This window comes from Camponotus vicinus, unplaced genomic scaffold, assembly GCF_025532165.1.
Source record: "Camponotus vicinus isolate PSW18456_S1 unplaced genomic scaffold, iyCamVici1.0 SCAF_6, whole genome shotgun sequence".
NCBI lineage: Eukaryota > Metazoa > Arthropoda > Insecta > Hymenoptera > Formicidae > Camponotus > Camponotus vicinus.
In genome coordinates this window covers 7,444,185-7,469,010 of record NW_028141978.1, presented here as the reverse complement: position 1 = coordinate 7,469,010, position 24,826 = coordinate 7,444,185, and the positions used below count along the sequence as shown (strand labels likewise).

Here is a 24,826-nt window from a genome sequence, read left to right as displayed (position 1 = left end):
TCGCCTTTGTGTGATAATAATTATATCGCGCGCGTGTCTATTGAGGGAGCTTTGATTATTATATTATAAAAATTATAGATATCGCGGAATCGGTTATTCCGAATATTATCAATTTATTTATTTGTCGCGTTTCCTCGGGAATTTTAAATCGCGATGTGTCTTATATTTTAATATTATCTTATAATTTAATCGTTGATTTATACATCGAAGCTTTCTGTCTATCTTTTCACGTCTTTGAATATTGTTTCTAATAGTCCGCGCAAAATGCGCTAGTAGTGCAAATATTCTTTTCTACTATTTAAAAAACGATCGATAATTTTTTTAATGACTGTTTTAATCGCGATTATTTACAAATTGCGTGATAATTTGAGTGATAATAATTATGTCGCGCACGCGTCTATTGATGATTTCGATTATCATATTATAAAAATTTTCCATTTTATCTTATTTAGTTAGTCATGCGCGAGATATGTATCTTATTTTAAATCGCGACGTTCATATAAAATTGCATATTAATCGCAAATAAATCGGATAGTGAAATTTATATTCGCAAATATTACAGACCTCGAATGTCTATCGAAATATATCTTCGCATTTATGTGACAGCATAATTACATTGCGCGCGTATCTATTGAAGACTTCGCGATTATTATATTATAATAAAAATTATACATATCGAATATTCCGTATATTATCAATTTATTTATTCGTCGCGTTTTCCCGCGAATTTTAAATCGCGATTTACCTAACTTAATCGCTGACTTACATCGAAGCTTTGTTTATCTTTCCACGTCTTTGAATATTGTCGTTACTGCGCTAGTAGGGCAAATATTTTTTTTCTACTATTTAAAAGACGATTGATAATTTTATTAATGACTGTTTTAATCGCGATTGTTTACATTATTTAAATCTTATTAAACTCTACTATTACATTGATAGTTACAGATATAGTTAAATATGTAGTTAGAGTATTAGAGGGACGTTGATAAAATCATTCGTTCCGTTATTCTCTATTAAACGTGGTGATAACGCGATTTTTTAATTATATATTAATTATATATTAAAATTGTAAAGTTTTAAGATTTATTTTACTTCATTGAATTAATCATGCGCAAGATGTAATATGTATTTTCAATATGCGTTTTCTCAATCGCGACATTTATATAAAATAGCGTATTAATCGCAAATAAATCGCAAATAAATTCGCAAATATTACAGACCTTAAATGTCTATCGAAATATCTTCGCACTTGTGTGTGATAGTAATTATATCGCGCGTGTCTATTAGGGGCTCCGATTATATTATAAAAATTATACATATCGCAATCAAATATTTCGAATATTGTCGATTTATTTATTTGTCGCGTCTTCTCGCGAATTATAAATCGTGATTTATCTTCTAAAAATTCGCAAATAAATCAGACAACAAATTCTATATTCGCAAATATTATAGATCTCAAATGTCTCGAAATATCTTCGTATTTGTTTGATAATAATTATGTCGCGCTGTCTATTGGCGGTTTCGACTATCGTATTACAAAAATTATGCATATGGTAATCGAATATTACTAATATTATCGATTTATTTATTCGTTACCGTTTTCTCGCGAATTTTAAATCGTTATTTATCTTGTATTATGCGCCAATAATGCAAATACTTTCTTCTACAATCGAAAAAACGATCGATAATTTTATTAATGACTTTTTTGATCACGATTATATATATTTACGTTACATAAAACTTATTAAATTCTATTATTGCATATCAATTATTAATAATGAATATCGCATAATTCACCAACGCTAATCAGTCTTGTTTTGACTATGTAGAAATTTTTAATAAATTTTATATTAGACGTATATTTTGAATACTTTCGTGTAATTCTTTGTAATAAATTAAAATTATTTTTAAGAAATTAAATTGAATTTATTTTTAAAAATGTTTTAAAAGTGAAATTTAAATTATCAAAATTATTTTCAAGAAAATCAAACAAATTGCATAATTATAGATGTTCAAGATACTTTTTAACATGTTATATTTTATTTAGAAATTAAAAATATATAAATATATAATTTACACATATATATGATATATAACATTAAGTCCAAATGTTAATGCTGTCAATATCAAATTATTTATGTTATTAAACATTTGAATAAATCGAATCCATTTATTTGATATTGATAACATTATAAATTGTATTTTGTAAATTGTAAATAGTTATAATTGTATATTAATTATAATCTAATATTGATATTTTTAATTATTGACATAAATGTGTATAAAATACAATTATAACTATAATTTAATGATATGCTTTCCGTTAAATTTATCTATTTATGAATTCCATATCGCGCGGAACTGAATACTCGTATTCGTAAAATAAATTAATAAATTATGATTGCGAAAATACCGTGCTTTTTCCGCGTTCTTTTCGCGTTCTTATACAAGATTACCGTTTTAACAAAAGAATTTTATCTGTCCCTCTCGTCAGATAATATTCCTGAACATTGCGCTAATTAAATATAGAGAAATATGGAATAAAAATGTGAAGATTCGATGTGATAAATCGACGATTAAATATTAGCTTTACAAAATTTATCGCGGTCACTTTTGCTATTATAGAATCGCGAGTTAATTATTATAAATTTAATATTTTGTTTCTTCAGTTATATTTGTGTATTTACGAATTTCGTATCGGAAAATATTTATAAATAAATTAATAAATTACGGTTGCGAAAAAATTACGGTGTTTTTCCCGCGTTCTTTTCGCCCTCTTAGACGAGATTGTCGTTTTAATAAAAGAGTTATCGTTGTTCCTTTCGTTAGATAAACGTTAATGAAAGTTGTGTGGCTCGTACCGCCGAGGAATCGAAACGATTTCCATCATGGAGAATTATTTCTCATCGGTTCTTGTGAGATCCATTCGCGACGTCTAGTTCGGTGCCCTGTTAAAAATTTGGGATTTTTATTGTAAGATCCCACAATGGCTCTTATGTGACACGCGCATTTAATGCGTTGAACGCACATTGCGTCGTCGAGTTTCCGTCGCCGGTGCCGTCAACGTGTCGCGGACGGCGGCGTCTCGTTACCGCGTTTTCGCGTTTAGTTTTCTCGCGTCGTCGCGTTTTCGCGCTTCCGCGTTGGACATTTTCGTATAAATCCCAATTTCATTATTTTTAACGAGTCTCTACTTCCGATGCCAACTAACTGGGATGTTTCGAGTTTGCACACGTTGCTATGCAACGTACACTCTTGCTTCGTGCTTCGTCAAGTGATTCGGCCCGAATTAGTTAGAACTCGATCGATTGCTCGGAATGGTCGTCAATGGGTCCCTTCTCTTTGCTCGTCTACAGCCACACGCACTGCGTGCGTTAACCCTGTCGAGGAGTCGAGTGGATTCCCCTAGGCACGATTTTCGCTCGGTAAAAGGGGTTGCCTCCCCATTTTCTAAATTGCTGAATGTTAGCATTTAAAAAATGTGGGTATCCTCTTCTTTTGCCGTCTACTAGCCTGGTGTAGCATATAGCAACCGCGAGAGGCATAATATGTCCGGGCGGAGCACCTGAAATCGTGCTTAGCGGGCCCAGGTTCGATACGAGATAGGATAATTATGCGCGAAAAAGAGTTGGTGAACTTCATTTTCCTCTATTTCCGTCAATCGTTTCGTCTTCTTTCCGGTTTGGACTTAATCCTTGCTCGTTGTATCGTTGCGTTCCCGACCTATTGGCTCGAAGCTGATTCTCTGGGATTTTCGCTCGTACCGAAACCGGGAGTGCCGTCTAAAGTATGTACATATTAAGTATATATACACATCGCGTGATCAAATATAAAATTTTTAATCGCTCTTATACAAGATTACCGTTTTAACAAAAGAATTTTATCGCTGTCCTTCTGCAATTGAATATTTTGAATATTATGGATTTATTTATTCGTCGCGTTTTATCACGAATTTAAAAGCGCGATTTATCTTATAAAAATTCGGAAATAATTCGGTCGGTAAATTGTATATTCGCAAACATTACAGACCTCAAATGATTATCGAGATATTTTCGATTTTCTATATTTACGTGATAATATATCGCGCTCGTGTCTGTTGAGAGCTTCGATTATTATGTTATAAAAGATATACATATCGCAATCAGATATTCCGAATATTATCGATTTATTTAGTCGTCGCGTTTTCTCGGGAATTTTAAATCGCGATTTATCTTAATATTATCTTATAATTTAACCGTTGATTTATACGTCGAAGCTTTGTCTGTCTTTCCACGTCTTTGAATATTATCTTTTATAGTCTGCGCTAGTAGTGCAAATATTTTTTTTTACTATTTAAAAAGATGATGGATAATTTTATTGATGAGTAATCGCGATTGTTTAAATCATTATATAAATCTTATTAAACTCTACTAATACATCGATAGTTAAAGATATAGTTAGATAGTTAAATTATTAGAGAGGGACTTTGGTAAAATCATTCATTTCATTATTCTTTATTAAACCGTGGCGAACAACGTGATTTTTTAATTATATTTAAAATTGTAAAGTCTTAAGATTCATTTTATTTCATTTAACTAATCATGCGCGAATTGAATTTACTTTTACTTTAAAAATGTTTTAAAAATGAAATTTAAATTATCAAAATTATTTTCAAGAATATTAAACAAATTGCATAATTATAAATGTTCAAGATATATTTTAACATGTTATATTTTATTTTAAAAATTAAAAATATATTGTATATATGTGTAAATTAATATATAGCTATAATATTAAGTCCAAATGTTAATGCTGTCAATGTCAAATTATTTATGTTATTAAACATTTGAATAAATCAAGTACATTTATTTGATATTGATAACATAAATTGTATTTTGTAAATTGTAATTTGTAATTAGTAAATTGCGTTTTGTAAATTGTAAATAGTTATAATTGTATATTAATTATAATCTAATATTGATATTTTTATTTATTGACATAAATGTGTATAAAATACAATTATAACTATACTTATATTACATGAATAGTACGATTGTAAATTACGTAAATACATTCTTATGTAAATTACACGAAAATTATCGAAAGTATAATGATGATATAATAATAATTTCATTAAATTAACATATTTGATTCTATAGTATATATTTTTGAAATATTCATAAAAGAGTAACTGTTTATATTTTCATATCAAAGAGTCATTAATAAATTCGGAAAATTTTTATATAAAATGTAAAAATTCGGTGCTAAATTAATGATGAGATATAAGCTTTACAAAATTTGACGAACGCCTTCGTTATAGAATCGCGAGTCAAATTATTATAAATTTAATGATATGCTTTCCGTTAGATTTATCTATTTATGAATTCCATATCGCGCGTAACTAAATAATCCTAAAATAAATTAATAAATTATGATTGTGAAAATACCGTGCTCTTTCCGCGTTCTTTTTGCGTTTTCAAACGAGATTGAATTAATAAAGGATCTTATCGCTATTTCTCTCGTCAGATAATATTGCTAAATATTGTTAATTAAATATAAAGAAATATGGAATAAGAATGTGAAGATTCGATGTGATAAGTCAACGATTATTACGAAATATTAGCTTCACAAAATTTAACGATCACCTTCGATATTATAGAATCGCGAGTTAATTATTATGAATTTAATAATTTGTTTCTTCAGTAATATTTCTGTATTTACGAATTTCGTATCGAAAAATATTCATAAATAAATTATAAATTACAGTTGCGAAAACACCGTGTTTTTCCCGCGTTCTTTTCACGTTCTTAGACGAGATTGTCGTTTTAATAAAAGAGTTATCGTTGTTCCTTTCGTTAGATAAACGTTAATGAAAGTTGCGTGGTTCGTACCGCCGAGAAGTCGAAACGATTTTCATTATGGAGAATTATTTCTCATCGGTTCTTGTAAGATCCATTCGCGACGTCTAGTTCGGTGCCCTGTTGAAAATTGGGAATTTTTATTGTAAGAATGGAATTAATCCCGGTTTTTCCTGGCAATTTCCGAAAGCAATGATTTCGGTAGTCATTCAACGACGAACGCCATACGCTTCTTTAAAGTCGAATTAATTTAAATAATATATATTTAGATGTGAAAGAAAATGCATCTATTTTTTCTTCTTGTTAAAAATGTTCTGTCATTATTAGGATTGGTATTATTATTGTCTTATGCCACAAAGATTTAATAGTAGATTAAATATGGATATAGCGTTGTGTATAAATTTTTATTTTTCAAGTAATTTCATATTGTAATAGTTTTTATTAACTGTTTGAAAATGATTACGAACGAATATATTTTATTATTAATTATTAATTATTTCTAGGTACTGGGGATATTAATATTAGTTTTTAGTTTCTTTTAAGAAACTATTTGCAGGTATTGGACATCCATCGCCATTTTAGAATATTAGTTAGAATTTTTAGATATATACCATTTTATATATATGTATAATAAAATACATGCACAAATTAACGTATCCAAAATATTTTTATAATTTTTATTAATATGATATATTATATATACGCGAAATTATATATGAATGTTACATAAAATGTGCGAATACTTAAAAATTTAGAGACGAATCGAATGGGTACCCCTATATCAGTAAGATATTGATTAAAAGAAAAAAAATTATTAATTTAAACGTTATAAGAATAAGAATCTAGATAATTAATCTAGAATTAATTATATATTTAAAATTATTTGATTTATTTTATTTTGCACACTATTCGAATTGAAATTTTTTAAATCTTGCTGTTATCGGGTTCGATTCGTCTCGCGCGCGCAAACGGTACCCCAAATTATATGTATTCGCACATTTAACACAAACTCCAATGATACATGTATTTTATTATTTATAAATATAATCGTTCGTAATCACATTTCTATAAAAAAAAATCGTTATATCCATTTAATTTTCAATGAAGAAATATATTTCTTAGTAATGGAAGAACATGTTTTCTGACGTGCATATCAATTTCGTGAATTGAACATAATGACGAGGGATAATTGTCGTTGATTTATTACTGAAATCACATTGCTATTGGGAATAGTCCGGAAGATCCGGGATTCGTTCCCTCCTACAGTGAAGTTCCCGACGTTCAATGGATCACTTAACTTTTCTTCGCAAATTGATCTTGCGAAATCTGATGTAGAAACAAGATGTTCTCCATTTTTAAGGTCGCTCCTCTTTTTGTCGGATAATACCTGTATGTCATTCGCGTATCTGCAATTGAATATTATCGATTTATTTATTCGTCGCGTTTTATCTCGAATTTTAAATCGCGATTTATCTTATAAAAATTCGCAAGTAAATCGGTCGGTGAATTGTATATTCGCAAACATTACAGACCTCAAATGTTTGTTGAAATATTTTTGATTTTCTATATTTATGTGATAATAATTATATCGCGCACGTATCTATTGAGAGCTTCGATTATTATATTATAAAAATTATACGTATCGCGATCAAATATTTCACATATTATCGACTTATTTATTCGTCGCGTTTTCTCGTGCATTTTAAATCGCGATTTATCTTATAATTTAATCGTTGACTTATACATTGAAGCTTTGTTTATCTTTCCATGTCTTTGAATATTGTTTTTAATAGTTCGTGCAAAATGCTGGTAGTGCAAATGTTTTCTTTTATAATTTAAAAGACGATCGATAACTATATTAATGAAAATCATTCGTTCCGTTATTTTCTATTAAACGTGGCCACAACGCGATTTTTAATTATATTTTAAAGCTTATAGAGCTCATTTCTTCTTATTCAGCTAATCATGCGCGAAATAGGATATGTATTTTATTCTCAATCGTGAAATTCGTATAAAGTCGCGTATATATTAATCGCAAATAAATCGGACAGTGAATTTTATGTTCATAAACAATACGGATCACAAATGTTTGCTAAAATATCTTCGTCTGTCAACATTTGTGTGATAATAATTATATCTCATGCGTGTCTATTGATTCGATTATTATATTATAAAAATTATGCGTATCTCGCAATTGTGTGTGAATATTCGATTATTGTCGATTTATTTATTCGTCGCGTTTTCTCGCGAATTTTAAATCGCAATTTATTTTGTAATTTAATCTTTGATTTACATCAAAGCTTGTTCTATCTTTACACATTTTAAATATTTCTTTTCATGGTCTGCACGAAATGCGTCAATAATGCAAATACTTTGTTCTACAATTGAAGAAATGATCAATAATTTTATTAATGACTCTTTTGATTATGATTATTTACGTTTATACGTTATTTATATAAAACCAATTAAATTCTATTATTCTATGTCGATTGTTAATAATAAATATCGCGTAATTAATCATCACTAATCAGTCTTGTCTGGTCTATGTAAAAATTTTTAGTAAATTTTATATTATACGTATACTTTGGACACTTTCGTGTAATAAATTTTATTTTGTATTAAGTTTAAAATTATAGTTTATATTAAATTTGTATTATATTTTGTAATACATATTTCTAATGCATTGTATTTTATATATTCTGCATTAAATTTTGTAATATATATATATTTGTAATGTAATTATTTTTATATTACATAATTTAATATTTTGTAATGTGTTTTTTATGTAATTGCAAATTAATTATATAATTTACGTTGTATATATTATAATTATGTAATATATATTTTTTATATGTATTATATTCTCTGTTTAAAAACTCTATTTAAAAAAATAAAAATAAATAAAAAAAGTTTTCCTCCTCAATTTTTCCTCCCCTGTATCTCCGCCTTAACGAAAGCATTTGTCAGGTGAGGAGGTTTCAGTACTCTCATGAACCTGAGAGCTATGCCGGCGGCAACATACGCCGATATTCAAATAGTCTATTCTTATATTTAAAATCATTTGGACAACGTATGGGCACACATACATACACATGTAGGTAAGTAATTTATAAAAATTATTTTTATAAAAATTATTATTTATTATATTTATATATTATTTTCAAAATAATGATTGTTATACTCTGGTGCTACTGGCATTTCGTGCACATAGCACGGAACAAAACCAGAAATTGTGCACATTATATATTACCCTCTGAGAACATTCATGGACATTGGCTTTGTAGTTCATGTCCACGTTTTCAATGTTCATAGAGAAAGTATCGCTTTCAGGGATCACCTAAAAACAGACCAGGGCCGGTATTCATAGTCCGTTCTTATATTTAAGATCGTCTTAAGAACCCATTCAACTAATCAAATAGCTGCAATGCGGTCATTGATTGGTTGAATGGGTTCTTAAGACGATCTTAAATATAAGAACGGACTATGGCCCATATTCTGAATCCTCTTTTATCGATAAAAGTGCCTCTAAAAGTGGCATATAAGCCTTCTGATTGGCTACAGGCCGCTTTTAGAAGCACTTTTATCGATAAAAGAGGATTCAGAATATGGGCCTATGAATACCGGCCCATGACATCTCTCAGTCTTCTCTCTGGCCAAGTAATTTTCCTCGAGCCCGCCAAATCTTCCACATGTGGTACATCGCTGGTTAGCCGCCACTACTGTCGCGCATGCGCGAAAAACCTGACCCGCCTGTCAACACTGTACGAGGTCAAGGTTCAAACGTCGAAAACTCCATCCGTTTTCGCGGAGCGAATTTAATAATCTAATTTTTAATCTAATTACGTAAAGTGACTCGAATCATTATCATGTAACGCCTTTGTAATTATTCGTTTGTGACAAACGTGATATTACATTCAGGTTACAACGCGCATGTGTAACTTTTCTAGACGAAACTACTAGCTTTTGAGCGCTTCTTTATGGAAGCTCTCGATTCCCACCATGCGGGCGCATATAGCATACGTGACACAACTGTAAATATGCATATATGCTTTACGGAATTCCAACAAGTAGTAGATTTATTTTTAATATTTCCTTTTACTTAACAAAAAAATGTAACATGGATTGCGAAAATATTAAAAGTATCTAAATAAATTATTTATTTATTTATTTGAGCCAAATTCCTAATTATTAATATTAAAAGTATCATTGAGGTAATAAGTAATTCAAATTATCTTGTATAATGAATTTTTGTTAAAGGCTCATATTCCGAGTTTTCTTTTATCGCTAAAAGTGCTTCTAAGGCCGCGGTCAAAGTGACGCTGAGGATGCTTTGAAGCGTTTGATTGACCGCAGCCTTAAGGTGCCTCTACATGGCAGCATCAAGCGTCTGCGCAGAAAACCATACCGGTACCATTGCGCAGGATTCTGAATGAGTTACTTCTTTCCACCATGCTCGATTCGTCTCTTATCGCGGATCGTAGAATAAAATTACTGTTCGTTGATGTAGATATTTATTTGTAAGCATTTTGTAATATTTAAATATCTCGTTCACAATTTAAAATGTATTTTGTAATGATGGAAATAATAGTTTGAGACTCGAAGCTGTGACGTCTAGAAACTTTCACTCCCGTTACGGAGCTCTGTTTGTTTACCTTCGAATCATCACCAAGATACTTGCTGTTGCTCTATAATCGTGCCAATATCGATATTTGTATGAGCAATGTGATTTCGTAGGAACTGATATTATAATTCAACTAATAATCTCTTTGTGCCTGTAAGTAAAGAAAAAAATCAACCAAAAAAATACATTCGATTAATTAACTGATTCAATCCTTTTAAATTTCAGAATAGATATTCTACAGTCATAATGGTGAAAATAGCGCTGCAGATTACATGTAGACTCGATAACATTGAGGAACTGAGACCATCAGGATCTGAGTTCAGATGGTGTCTAAAGTTCACCTGTTGCAATTGCGGAGAGATATCTGAGAAGTGGAACTACGTCTCCTCGGACGACCCGGCACGTCCTGCAGTTCGAGGCAGTGGCGTCAATCACTTTGTGAGCAAATGCAAGCTCTGCTCCCGGGAGAACTCTATGACAATATTAGATGACTCCGTCCGGTCTTTCACCCAGGATGATCAAGGACAGTTTAAGACAATTGTGATATTTGACTGTCGAGGAATAGAACCCTCCAACTTCTCCGCGAGAGAAGGATGGGTGGCCAAGGCTGTCGAGGGAGGTAAGGAGTTTGACGAGATAGATTTGAGCGAAGGTGAATGGGAAGACTACTGTGACAAGATCATGCAACCTGTTGGAATATACGAGATCAAGCACAAGTTTGAGAGAATTAAGTAGACACATGTTTTGGATGTACAGCAAGTATGCATTTCTATTGCCTAAATTTTTTAAGAATCGCTTTCTTGTCACTCAATGAAATAAAGTGACGTACCTAAAAGTGTAAATATGTAAAGATAAACATACAAAAATTATAATTTTCATACTTTTGGCATTTATTATGCATATATTATTAAAGTTATATATAATATATATAAAAAGTATATTAATATAAAATTATAACTTTGTTGGATTTCATTGAATTATGTTAATCTTTGAGCGTGGAGTCTGTATTTGTGATTTCCATCAATAGGCCTTTTGTGTATCTGCTCCTGTAATTAATAAATTAATGTCAGAAAAATAATTATTTCAAATTTTATCAATCATATGATAGATAATAATTTTGTTATATTGATTCTATAAAAAAATTGTATTTTGTTCATGCTTCTGTATCTATATGAATGCAAGCATATCACTAAATATGCACATTTATTTGAAATAGACAACTAATATAACATTCATATGTAAACAAACATAGCTTGCAATTATTATATATTATAGGAACTAACAGTTTTTGAAGTAAAGATGTAATTTTTTTTATAACTTGAAATATTTTTTCTTTTCATATTATATAGAAAATACATTCTATTTGGTGATGATATAGTGAAAGTACCTTTTATTCTCTCTTTTATCGAGGTAAAGAGTAAAAGCAGAACCAATCCAACGACATAATATAATTTATTCATAATCATATAAAAAAAAAACCATTTTATTTCATAAATGGCTTAATACACAAGAAATGTTTGCCAACAATAATTCCATCTTTTCTCCAACTATGTTCTTCATACGGTTGCCGACATATACCCTGCGTAAATATTCGAATGACTAGCGTGTCACTTGTGGCAAAGGGCAACATTTGAAATCATGCGGATTTTCACTGATTTTCACAGACTGATCCAGATAATAATTGCCTCTTCCAACGCCAAACGCAAACTGTATTCTTGGAATGTCAATACGACCACATGAAACTCATCGAACTTATGACAACGTGATATATTAATTTAGCTTACGATTATAAAAGTAAAGTATTACTTGGTTAAAAATTATGTTTCTCTTATATACAGTTTTTTCACGTATAAAATTCTCGAACAACTTTTCCCCACTTAACGATAGTTAAGCCTATCGCGTTAAGACTTTCGTTCGAAGTAACTCCCGCAATTCGTCTTCACAATAAGCTAAATAAAAATCACGATCTTCGAATGGAAATCATCGTGATGTACGAAAATGAATTACAAATTGCGATTTAGAAGAAATGGGGAGGAAAAACAATATATGTGACTTCGTTTACTCGACGATTGCCTAATGCACTAATGCTACTGCCGCTATACTTGTCTAATGCTTTCATCATTTACTACGCTTTCTAATATCTAACACAAATAAATATATCACGCGCGCGTCTTACAATGTCCATCGTTTTTCGGAGAATCTTTAACATATAAATCACATGTATAAGTAACCACTAAAAATTTTTAATCTAACAATCGATAACACTATCAGTCTATTCTCACAAAAATATCACTATGACCGAAAATATCGACGATATAACCAGAGTCTAAAATTACGAATCACAATTCAACAAATAAATAAAATAAACTTTTAAAACATTGCATTAAAAATAAATATATTCTTTGTTTAAAACTAAAACTCAATTGTTTGAATCCAAAAATATAATTTTTAGAAGAAAAAAACAATATATAGATACATAATACATAATAACATAAATTTGTTGTGAATATTGGAATGCTGAAATATTTGACTCTGGTTCATATGGAAGATTTGTAATTCGCTTGACGTAACTCGAATAATTATTCTAGCAAATCCAGATCCTAAAAACGCTTTAACTGTGATCTTCTAATATTACGAATGTGCATCGCTGCGTGCTTTTTGATCGGTTAAACAATTCTAATCTACTATCTAGCTAAGCTATCGTCTTTGGTATACTAATGAGGGATGCTTATTATTCTATTTAGAGATAAATGCGTGATCATTCACTGGAGAAAATCTCGCTTTTGGGGATACAAATATCGCATAGAAATAGGAACATTATGAGTAATATGTGTAAGATAATTATGATGTCTCTTTTGCAATGAGAAACGATTATCTTCGTTCTCTTGTGTAAAAAATAAATGACATTTATAAGAATTTGACGTTTGAAAAATTGACTTGAACAATCATGAAGGGAGGATCGGTTTGACACAATTATGAAGGAAGAAAACATAGTTTTTTACTATATATACGTATCACTGATATAATATATACGATGGAAAACCCCACTTAAGTTTGCTTCTTGCATAATTATGTTCAATTAAATTCAAAATGGAAAGGATGCATGCGTCATATGTATCTGCGATAGATTAAGTTGAAAGAAACGAGAGCGTCGTGAAAAGGAAGCCTTGATTGACATTTTGATCTGTTAAATTTTAAGTTCTATTATAATTTTTTTTTACTGATTCGTATGCTCATCGATTTCTAAGCTTATTTAATTTAATTTAATTAATCATTTGAGCTTCCATTTTTTCTATTTTTATGAAATAGTGATAAAAATTAGTTATATCTATCATAGATATAATTAAATACATTTTAACAAGCTTATACATATATGAGATTTTTACTTATCTCGATGAGGCTCAAACAATCAACCAAACAAGTCAATATCGTTATGTCAATCAGCTCTACCCTTCCTCAATTACGCTTCGATCAGGGTTGGGCCATATTCATTGGGCACGAATCGCGTTTAATATTTTCCTAATGTCTAAATGGCTAATATAAGTTTTAAATTGTACCTATCCGCTACTAGTATTTCAGCTAAATCCATGACTCTCTAAATCGGTTAGATGGATATACGCTAAATATCTATGCGCTTTTTTTTGATACTGGTATATTATTCGTTTGCATGACTTATTTTTGACATTTTTTTATGATTTTTTATCTACCTTTCTTTATTCTTCTAAAGCATATCAGAGACAGACACCCGTGAATAGGCCCGTTAGATGTTGAGTAGTATTAAGTTCAATCCTAGAACGCTAATGGGGACTGTCAGGACCTAGTGCAATTTTGAATGTGCTATTAATTTTTTCTCTTGTAGTTTCTAAATTTCGTAATAATATGTTGATATAATATTACATTTTGCATATATATTTATTTGAAAAAATGTCAATTATAATATATTAACAATAATAATATTAATTGCTATTATATAATTATTTTATAATATATTAATTATCAATAATTCCACATTAGCGTTTCAGGATGAATTTCGACGATCCATGAGAATTTTATTTTCATTTTAGAAAATTTCGGAGAGAGCACACTACGACGATAGATCGAACGATGAGAGTCGAGCTAGCGAAAGCTAATCTAAAGCAACAACCGAAAGTCGGCCTATTTGCGTGAAGTTGCAAATTAAAAGATGAAAGGAAAGTTCATGAGAAACGTTAGTTATTGTGTGAAACAAAGAAAAGAGTGGAACAATGCCCAACGAGGATACATGACATTCTCTCAATTTTGACTTTCTCTCTCCCTCTCTCTCTCTCTCTCTCATACACATACATACACATCATATAGACGGACAGAAAAATAGAGATTTAATGTGCGCACCCGCACTCAGCCGACCACGGTATCGTCGACCCCGAGGAAGATCGCGCTATTATAATAATTCGGTATTCAGCGCGCATGAGGAGAAAATGCTGCACTTGATCAATACTTCTCGCAGCGCGCGCGGCAGCTCGACCAATCGGGGATTCGCCAAAGACAGGACTCATAACTTCGATCCTGTTCGGTGTCTTTCCTTCTTTCCCTCGAACGAGGAGTAGAGCGAAATGTCCTAAATTCCTAATTCGCACGGCATGACCGGAAACGAGCCGATCGATTAGTTTCAAGGTAGCTCGTCGGTCAACAGGCTCGTCGGTTCTAGACAAGTTTGCTTCAGGGTGGCTGATTGATCCTCGAGACTGCGTTTCAGACCCTCTATCGTCTGCATCAGCATCTGCCGTCGTAGCTGAGATAGCTGATGCTGGAAAAATTGTGAATCCTGGACGTTATTTGCGTTTGCTTCGGCCGCTAGTCGTTCTTGTCGCAATTGAGCCATCTTCTCCTTCAGAGATCTTCTCGAATCATCTACGCGTGTACAAAATCATTTTATAATAATATTCACAGAAGAAAATAACTGACAGTTAGGTCAATTAAATTTATATACTCTTTTTAACTTAAAATGAGACAATCAAAATAGTTTTAAAAATTGAAGTAGAAAAATACTAGAATAAATCACAGATCTCAATCCCCTCCAATCTTATTTTTTTAAATAAAATGGCAGAAAATAAAAATGGAAGTATTTCGTCTGATTTTTGAGGTAATGGAATGTTCCTATTATTACTGCTTTGTTGCAAATCAAATTCAACGCGATTTAGAATTACACGTTAAAATATCTGATATATCTATCACCGAATAATACAATTAATATCATAAAAAGAGAAGGAAGTGTTTTTTCCAGAATGTTATGAAAAAAATAGATATAAGAGAAACATTTATACCAGTATCATCGGTCGCTGTATCGCCGTCAGAGTTTCTCAGCATAATATGCTCGCCCAATGTCTTTTGTATTCTGCCATATGTTGCGCTTCCGGCGTACACCTTTCTTTTCACCGGTTCGCTTTGTGGACAATAGGAAGAACCTTCCTTAATGGGGCCCATATCGATTGACCTGCAAAGCATTTTTCTATTATAAATAACGGATGATTATGTATATTCAAGAAAAAATATACAATATTCAATATACAATATACTTCAGTATTCCATTTTTTAAAATAAAACATATATTGATAATACCATAAAATAAAAAAGAAAGCGAGCTTTTCAAATAAATTTCTCCCAAAACTAATAAGTAGCTTTTAATTTAAAGAAAATATTTTTAATTTTCCATTAAATTACAATCTGGAAATTGTCCAACATTTTATAAAATAGTTACTAATGACCTAAATGTCATTAATGGAGCCCTTCGTCTCACATCACACTTCTCCTCGGAATCCGATGAGCTGGATGTTACGCCCTCCTCCTTCGTCGATTCTCTCGCAGTGCAAAACTCCTTTCTATCTCCGACGAGAGAGGAACTCATCGAATTCGCGTGCGTTTTATCCCCATGGGAGTTCGTGTCCATCGCTTCCAGCCTTGGTCCACCGTTGCACTTCAAAGCAATCCGAGGCGATCTATTGCATTCCCTGGGTTCTGAATCACTGCCATTACGCGCCCGATGTATCTGATGATGCATCAGACTTCTACTGGGCGAACTCTGAGGCGTCGTCCTACGCAGCATTACCGGCGAATCTGGACACTTGGACAATTCATGTTGCCGGAAGACGGGTGAAGAAGGCTCTTTCGGTATGAAAGTTCCAGCCGGTGAGTTTCTCTCCATGAATCGGTGGATCGGTGAGCACGGTTGAGTGAATTGCCGCTTTGGACTGGTGTGCTCCAGATCCCGAATGCTACCGCTTTGCAGTTCTGGCTGAGAATTGCGGCTCTTGGATAGCGCCAACTCAATGTTCAGCTCCGTATTCTTGATAAGCTCGACGCGCTTGTTTGCAAGACCATTGTGCAATTTGCGCGACGGCGACGGTATGCACAATGATGGGTTCTGATGTTTCTGCATGCTCACAAGAATGTTTTCCGCCTCTAAGATGAGTTCACGATATTTGCGATCGGCCTCTTTATCCGCCTCGATCAGTGCGATCTCCGATGCGAATGTAGTCATGTATGTATTGCCGGCTACATGACGCCGTACTATATTGCCATTTACGTAGCTCACCTTGAAGAAAAACAAGATAATGTAATGTAAGACCTTAAATAAGACATTATTCCAGAAGTTTGAAATAAAAAAAGGAAAAAAAACTATAAGAAAATTATAAGAAAAAAAGGAAAACCTAATAAATTAAGATTTCTTAAAAAATGAGAATACATATGTGACATGAATTGAATTTGAATCTTACCGAATTCGATCGCCTCTTCACGATCTCATTCTCCATCACGGAAGGTCGAACGACCGACGAATTGTCGTTCAGTCTCATCGGCGAGAGATTCTTGTTGACGTCATGCTTCCTGCGTCGCAGACACATCGGTGTACCGCCCACGCTTCTGCTGCCCTGATTGAATCCCGAGTTCTTCAGTAGCATTCTCTCTACTAGCACGCGATTCAGATTCGCTGTCTCGTCATCGCATCGGTCCAGAGCAGGCTTACGACGCTGCGATATCCTTTTCTTACGTTTCTCGCTCTGCTTGTCGTCCGTCTTCTTGTGCCGCGCGCTCTGTCTCTTCGCGCTGGCTCTCGTATTTGCGTTTCTGGCAATATAACAGAGATAGATGATGTAATTTAAGTATCATCCGGCAGATGGAAAACGATAAAAAAAGAAATAGATTTTGCTAACTTGGGAGAAAACTTTCAAAGACCTCACCTCTGAGAGCCGACCTCGTCTTTGTTCCTGCGCTTGAGAATAGATTCGCGAAGCCTGGTGCCGCGCCTGTTCAATTCGCTCGTGAAAGCGAAGTAGGTACAGTGGCCGGTATTGGGAAAATGACCGGCACCACCGTATTCTAGATTGTCCAAATCGAGGAAAGAGCCGTTGTCGATGTAATCGAGCTCGTCGTTCTCGAACGGATCGTTCTCGTCGCCGCCATCCTGGCCGGTATCGATGTCCGACAGTGAGTCGATGTAATCTTCGCAATCGGTCGGATCGCTGTCCGACAGAATGTCCGTTTCCTTCTCGTATACGTAGCTCTCGTCGAATTTGCCCATCATCTCGTTCAGCGTGATGTCGTCTTCGGATGAGCGCGCGCTACGCGTCACCGAGGATGCTGAGGAGCTGCTGCTGCTGGCTCGTCGTTGTAAAGATAGAGGAATCTTGGGTCGAAGGTCCATACCCGATGTAATCCTCCAATTTTGATTGATCCTGCGGGAGATACATAAACTCTCTTATTCGAATTGTAAACTATTTCTTGAATGTATAAATTTATGTAAAGATTAAATTCGAATACATAATTAAATTCTAAAAAGAAGGTAAAACCTAGTTATATAAAAAATGGATTGATTTCATTTCGATTCTTATTTTTATTCGTTTTTATTTTTGATTTAATTAAATATTAATCTATAACTTTATTTTTGATTTAGTTAAATGTTATAATTTATAGTTAAATTATATAGTTAAAATAATTATATAGTTTAATTTTTTAAATCTTAAAATGCTTAATCTTATTTATAAATCTTATTTATAAATCTAAAGAATATAAAAGTCATCTATAAAAGAGCAAAGTTTGAAACTCTCTTTGCCATTTTTATAACTTAAAATTTTATCTTGTATTTGTACACATGAAATAATTTTATTTATTAAATATGTTCGGTATATTATATACTCTGAATGAACAGATCATAATCAATGTGATGATACCTATGCGTTGATAATTTATGTAATCGCGCGATATTTATTTCCATACAGAATGTATAATGATACGTGTAATGCGCTTTTAAGCGAATATGCAAGTTATAAATATACAATTATAATAAAGTACACGCGCAATTTGCTAATGAAAATCGTATTGCCAAAGAGGAATTATCGATCAATGATATGATGCGTGTAATTCGCGTCGAGGTTGATTGCAAGTTAAACATTAAATTTGGCGTATGTGTTTGAGAGAAAGAAAGAGAAAGAAAATCAGTATCAGTGCAAACCTCTCTATTCTTGCGATTGCGCACTGGATCACGATTGCGAATCGACGAATAAAGTGGTTTCATGGCTTTTTTCTTATCTTGCAAACTTTTCTAATCGTTAACTTTTCCTTCAACTACATCGCCTCTGTTTCGATTGAAATGGAAGACTAGAGAAGCCAATGGATTTGGAGAAAGAAAGACGACCTACGAACGCTTTTCGCTAGCCGGCAACTTGTGCAATTAAAAGTTTCTTCTGTGAAAAATCAGATTGATTCCGAGATCAATAATCCAGCTACAGAAATTTTTATTTTCTTCATGTGTTTTATATCTTTTTCATTTAATCATTTAATATTTACGCTTCTATTTCTATGAATCAAATCATCTCATTCGAATATCTAGTTAATTGTCATAATAATTATTTCCTAATTTAATTGGTTCCTAATTTAATTGATATCTAACAACCTACATTTTACATTTTTTTTTTTCAGAAATGTAGTCACGTTAACTGTATGCCATTTTGTATATAAAAAAATATGACGCTTACGGGCTTCGACCCGCGCTGAGGCTCTCCTGACGATGCTCCCTCCTGCCCTGAGACTCTCTGCTATTGTTCAGGTTGACATCGCTGGCGCTACCAGATGACTCCGTGAGCTTCAGGCCGGAGCTGCTGCTGCTGCTCTCGTCCCGGGCGTGTCGCGACTTCAGGCCATTCGTGCTGGAACCAGACGAGTTTGCCGACAACCACGGGTTCGTCCGGATGCGGGAACGTTCGCGGGGCGATTGCACCGGTGGCGAGACCAAGGGCGGCGGTATTGACGACGGTACGGGCAGGTTGTTTCTCGATGAATCGGCCGAATACGACTCCGTTCTGCGATGCGAATGTTCCTGTTGCCTCGGTTGCTGCGTCTGCTGTTGCTGCTTCTGATTATGATTCGTTTCCGTGTTCTGCTAATTCAAATAAAAATTAAAAGTAGAAAGAATGATAGGCAAAAGATCTTGCATTTTATTAAAAGCTTTATGATCGATTTCAATTATGATCGTGGTTGATCAAATTTTTTATCCATGATAATTACGTTATGATATATAAAGAGAAAGAGAGAAATAAAGATAGGTTTTTTTAGAAAATTATGCTTAAGATTAACTTATGTTAGTGAAGAATAATTTGATTAATTGTCATTTCTGTTTAATGATATAGTGCATGTTTTATGGAATTTGTTACAGGCAACAAAGTGAAAGTAGTGATTGATTTTAAAAGGAACATTGCGGGAATCTATTGCTGACATGAGAAAAATCACCTGAATTATCGTTAACTTACAATTAGATTGTATTTTTTTAGAATTAAGAGAAATATCAAAAGGAGCAAAATTTCCTCTATAAAATATGTTATACTAATTATTATTAATCTATATAATTAATCTATTTGAAGAATCCATTCTCTCGTTATGTGAAAAAATGTTCGCTTTACTTGAAAATCATTCATTCATGCAAACTTCTGTTTGGAGTCGCGCCTTTATATTTGTCATTCCGTTCGCGTATTCTCGCCTTTACCGTCAATCTAAATCGCAAACTCGATCGTTTCTCTCTCCATTGTACCGAAACGAGGGTTGACGACACGGTGTGCAACACGCAATCGATCACAGCTTGGGGAGGAGGAAGGATTCATTTTTCACTCCCGCCGACCATTAACTCCCGATATTCTGGCGCACGTTCTTGACGATAATGCATCGCCTTTTCGAGTCATGTGACTCGTCGGGAGAGCGAATCTTGAGAAGAAAGTGTGAAATGAAGCACGTTTCCAGAATTTCTCATTCCTGTTGGCGACCGCATTCTTCCGGAGGAAGGACAATGCGGCTAATAAATATCTTTTCTTGACAAATTGTAGTGTGTACTCCATGAAGGCGCCATTGAGCTTCCGTTCTGTTGTTCCTCAGACAAACTCGCGCTTCGCGTTAAATTCACCGAAAGGAATTCGTAAGCCTTGTTACCTCGTCTATCTCTCTCTCTCTCTCTTGCAGTATGTACCACGACGATAAACGCTACTCCAAAATGTATACTTCCTGCTTGACGGAAGAGGCCGGATGTCGTTGAACTCGCGGCTTTAAAGACTGTCAGTGAACAAACGCACCCTCAGGAACCGGGGGGTATGGGGGGTATGTTTAAGCGAAACGATGGCAATCTCACGCGACGAACTCGAGAAGCGCATTTACTTTCAGCCTATAAACTATTTGAAAGGAACGCGTAGTGTTTGACGAAGAAGCCACATCTCGTATGAATACGTTATATTCGAGGCATCTCGAAACTTCGCGATAATGCACGCTTCTCTAGCGTTCCATAATCAAGACTTGAGTTGAAATTTTGCCAAGGAAAATTATATTATAATAAGACAATTTTTTCTAATTTTTTTAATTCTCGAGAATATTTTAATCTCTTTCTTAAAATCGATATTTTTGAGACAAGATTTGTTAAGAGATACTAAGCATTTTCGATGCGTAAACGAAGCAAATAATTAAAATTATTTTTTAAAAATTTCATAATCTACAAAAACAGAGAAAATTATTGAGTAAACCGTAATTATAATTAAAAAAGCAAAAAATTATTCTCCTTCGAATGAGGAAAATGATTGTAATGGTACCAGATATATATAATTAATTTTTTCTAAAAAATATATAAGTAAAAGAAAAGAGTTCTCAAGAATATTTTAATCTCTTCCTTAAAACTGATATATTTGAGACAAGATTTGTTAAGAGATACTAAGCATCTTCGATGCGTAAACGAAGCAAATAATTAAAAATATTTTTTAAAAATTTCATAATCTACAAGAACAGAGAAAATTATTGAGTAAACCATAATTATAACTAAAAAAGCAAAAAATTATTCTCCTTCGAATGAGAAAAATGATTATAATTGTACCAGATATATATAATTATTTTTTTCTAAATTTAATATATAAAATATATAAAAGTAAAAGAGTTACAACACTAAATTTACATATTAGTATTTATTTATGAATTAATATTTCTAGTTGCCAACTATCATTATCATTCGGTTATATCTCTGTTACATCAACTCAGGTTTGTGTAACGTAATTCTGTAACTTATTAGGCAATGTACTTACTTTATGTGGCATACTCGTTCGTACTTCCGGCTGAGCGTTATCCTTGGTTATATTCGTGTTCGCGGATGACTGCTCCCTGTCTTCGACTCTTCCATTTCCTGACGTGCCCGGTGGTAGATTCCCGGCGTCGCTCGGCGGCCTCTTCGTCCTGACTTTGCTACTGTTGTTATTGTTATTGGTAGGAGGGATGGTGATGGTACTTGTGTTCGCACCGCCGTTACCGTTGCTCTGAAAATAGTGGGTGCCAGTCCTGATGTTGATGTAATATTCGGGCGGGAAACTAGTGCCGGGCGAGGTGCCGTCGGTCGAGTAGCCGGTGGAGTACGCGCTCTCCGGCGAGGAGAGGCTCACGCTTCCGGCGGTACCGCCGGAAGTGCCGGACGAGCTGGTCACGGTCGCCCCGTAGCCGCCCCCGTGCAACCGGATACCGTCCACGTTCTTCGTCGGCGAATCTATCGGATGTACCTGCGAGGAAAAGATTAAGATTTGTTTATTCGAATGCATAATCGAGATTCTAATTTTTTATTGATTTATTGAATATTTTTCTCCAGTAAAAAAATCTTTTAACTCGTATATATAAGTGCCTAATAAATACATGAAAAATGTTGATCACTTTTCTAAAATTATTTTTCTATATTTTTTAATAACATTGATCGCATATTTTATACTAGCTCATTGTAATAAATATCGAGACCTGCCATAAAACACTAATTATTTAAATTAAAAAATTTATAAAAATATTAAAAAGTTTCTGAATCCAATAAATACAAATCTATGTACCTAGAATCCTTGGAATAACAAAAAAAAAATTCTTTTATAAAAAAAGAGATTTAAAAAATATCTTTTGTCTTTTAATCTTAAATTCTTCAAAGTTATTATTCTTTATATCAAATATATTTATAGTTCACAAATTTAAAATTACCAAATATGTCAATAACTTGTAGAGAAATTTCGCGTATGATAATAATTTGGAAAATACGATGCACAGTAAAAGAAGAATTGATGTATAACGCGAATTCATAAATTTTCAACGCTTCCTCCGTAATGTGCAGTTTCGATAAGGCAGCCATCCGCAGACTGCATAAAGCTCAAAGATACTGCAACGGATGGCGCGAGAACGAAGGCGATTCTGCCTGCCAGGGTGTGTCGGGTAAAGAATACTAAACTCTTTTTCTACCCGCCTTAACGATAAGCGTCGACGTGCCTTGGCCGTCCCTACCATAGAAAATGCCGACGTAAGGGTCTGTTAGCGGAGAAACGCGGACGAGCGTAACGAGCAAACGTTGGCAAGCAGTAGGAAAATAGGGGAAGCACTTCGCGAACTAGTTTGCCGATAATGACGGTGAATCCAGCGAACGTACGCCTTTCAAATATGCTTTGGAGCCTTGCAACGATCGCGATTGGAGCAATTAGTATTTACAAGATTGACGTAAAATGTCGATCGTTGGCATCGCGTATAAATTTACAAAAATGATGAACAATGATGTAAAAATTCTAAATCTCTGAAAATTTCATATTCCGGAAAATTATTAACTTTCTTGATTTACATCGAATGTTATAAATTGCGAATTTACAAAAACCTTTCAAGAAAAAATGTGCTTTCTGATACAAAAAAATTTTAATCTATGTTAGATATAAATTATCATACTACAAGATATATATAAAATAATGTTATAAATTGCGAATTTATAAAAACCTTTCAAGAAAAAATGTGTTTTCTAATATAAAAAAAAATTTTTTAATTTTAATCTGTTAGATATAAATTATCATACTATAAGATATATTTAAAACAAAAACAATAATAGATTTCATACAAGATCACGCTTAGTAGTTTGAATAAACTTATAAAATAATTCACGATAATTATAAAAAACATCAGAAATTTATAGATATTTTAAAATTATTTTATAAATGACTAACAATAAGTAATTTAATTGAATCTATTCACCTGGTGCAAAGCGGGCGATCTGTTGGCGCTGTGGCTCCTGGGGGAGTTGCAATTCGAGTCGAATCCCTTGTCGCCCTTCTTCCGATCTTTCTTCTTCTTCGATCGCACGATGTGTGCCTCCATCCACGTGCGCAATTTCGTCCCGAACATGATGCACACGAGTGTCGGCTAACGGAGTGTCGGCGTCTCGTTGAAAATGCCCAAGTGGATAGAGGACCTCTTCTCACGACTGTTGCCCGCAGAATCAACTGTGATCGCGTTATTTGCGCGCTCTATTCGAGCGCTCCATTTCACGATAAAACTGCATTTCTGCAACAAAAACGATCGTTCAATTTCGCTTCGAATCATAATCAAAATAAAAAAGAAATTCAAAAATACACTATATAAAGAAAACAGATTTATAAAAATCTGTTTGGAATGAAAATTTTTATCTGTAAAAGAGAGAGGAAGAATTGATGATTTGATAATTTAAATTATTTCAAACTATTTACGAATCTAATTCCAATGGAAACGTCGATCATATCATTGCGTAAAACGTTACATGATTGCACCGATTTAATTTATTAATCATTACAGACGGACGATGCACCGGTTCTCTCATCGCGTATCGCGAGACTATTATTACAGCTTCATGTTACACCTATTGGCTATTTACACAGGTTACCTTCGCTCTCGCTCCTTTGAATCATCAATAATATTCTCGTAGGAGCAGCAGTCACGTAGCTCTTCGCATTAACATACTAACAAATAGCTTTACGTCGCTTTTATGCCATTTTTCCTGCCCCTAACACGAACAAACAATGTGACAAGCCATTATCCCACCAAGACACTAAATCTATAA

At 33.2% G+C, this 24,826-nt stretch overlaps 2 protein-coding genes across 7 annotated transcripts in view; one reads left to right on the top strand and one right to left on the bottom strand.

The window, feature by feature from the left end:
* The first annotated feature begins 10,261 nt into the window (after positions 1–10,261).
* Positions 10,262–13,849, top strand: LOC145972846 (CXXC motif containing zinc binding protein). 2 transcript variants are annotated; one of them, XM_083101848.1, is made up of 3 exons: positions 10,262–10,354; positions 10,426–10,611; positions 10,684–13,849. In XM_083101848.1, exon 3 carries the CDS (start codon positions 10,705–10,707, stop codon positions 11,191–11,193), a length of 489 nt encoding a protein of 162 aa, XP_082957974.1. In that variant the 5' UTR covers positions 10,262–10,354; positions 10,426–10,611; positions 10,684–10,704; the 3' UTR covers positions 11,194–13,849. The 2 variants fall into 2 exon arrangements, with proteins under 2 accessions (XP_082957974.1, XP_082957976.1); XM_083101850.1 differs by having other exon boundaries at positions 10,268–10,611; positions 10,689–13,849.
* LOC145972837 (uncharacterized) overlaps positions 11,351–24,826 on the bottom strand; it is an 82,566-nt gene continuing 69,090 nt past the window's right edge. For 3 of the 5 annotated variants that reach the window (XM_083101829.1, XM_083101830.1, XM_083101828.1), the window contains 8 exons: positions 23,986–24,294; positions 22,038–22,502; positions 19,467–19,870; positions 17,673–18,167; positions 17,211–17,559; positions 16,203–17,029; positions 15,762–15,931; positions 11,892–15,348 (listed from right to left, as the gene is read on the bottom strand). In XM_083101829.1, the coding sequence (XP_082957955.1) occupies positions 15,107–15,348; positions 15,762–15,931; positions 16,203–17,029; positions 17,211–17,559; positions 17,673–18,167; positions 19,467–19,870; positions 22,038–22,502; positions 23,986–24,135 (3,102 nt within the window). In that variant the 5' untranslated portion in view covers positions 24,136–24,294 and the 3' untranslated portion in view covers positions 11,892–15,106. Of the gene's footprint in view, positions 11,505–11,891; positions 15,349–15,761; positions 15,932–16,202; positions 17,030–17,210; positions 17,560–17,672; positions 18,168–19,466; positions 19,871–22,037; positions 22,503–23,985; positions 24,295–24,826 lie in introns of those variants that run through there. The other 2 variants (XR_014439296.1, XM_083101831.1) reach the window with 2 other exon arrangements.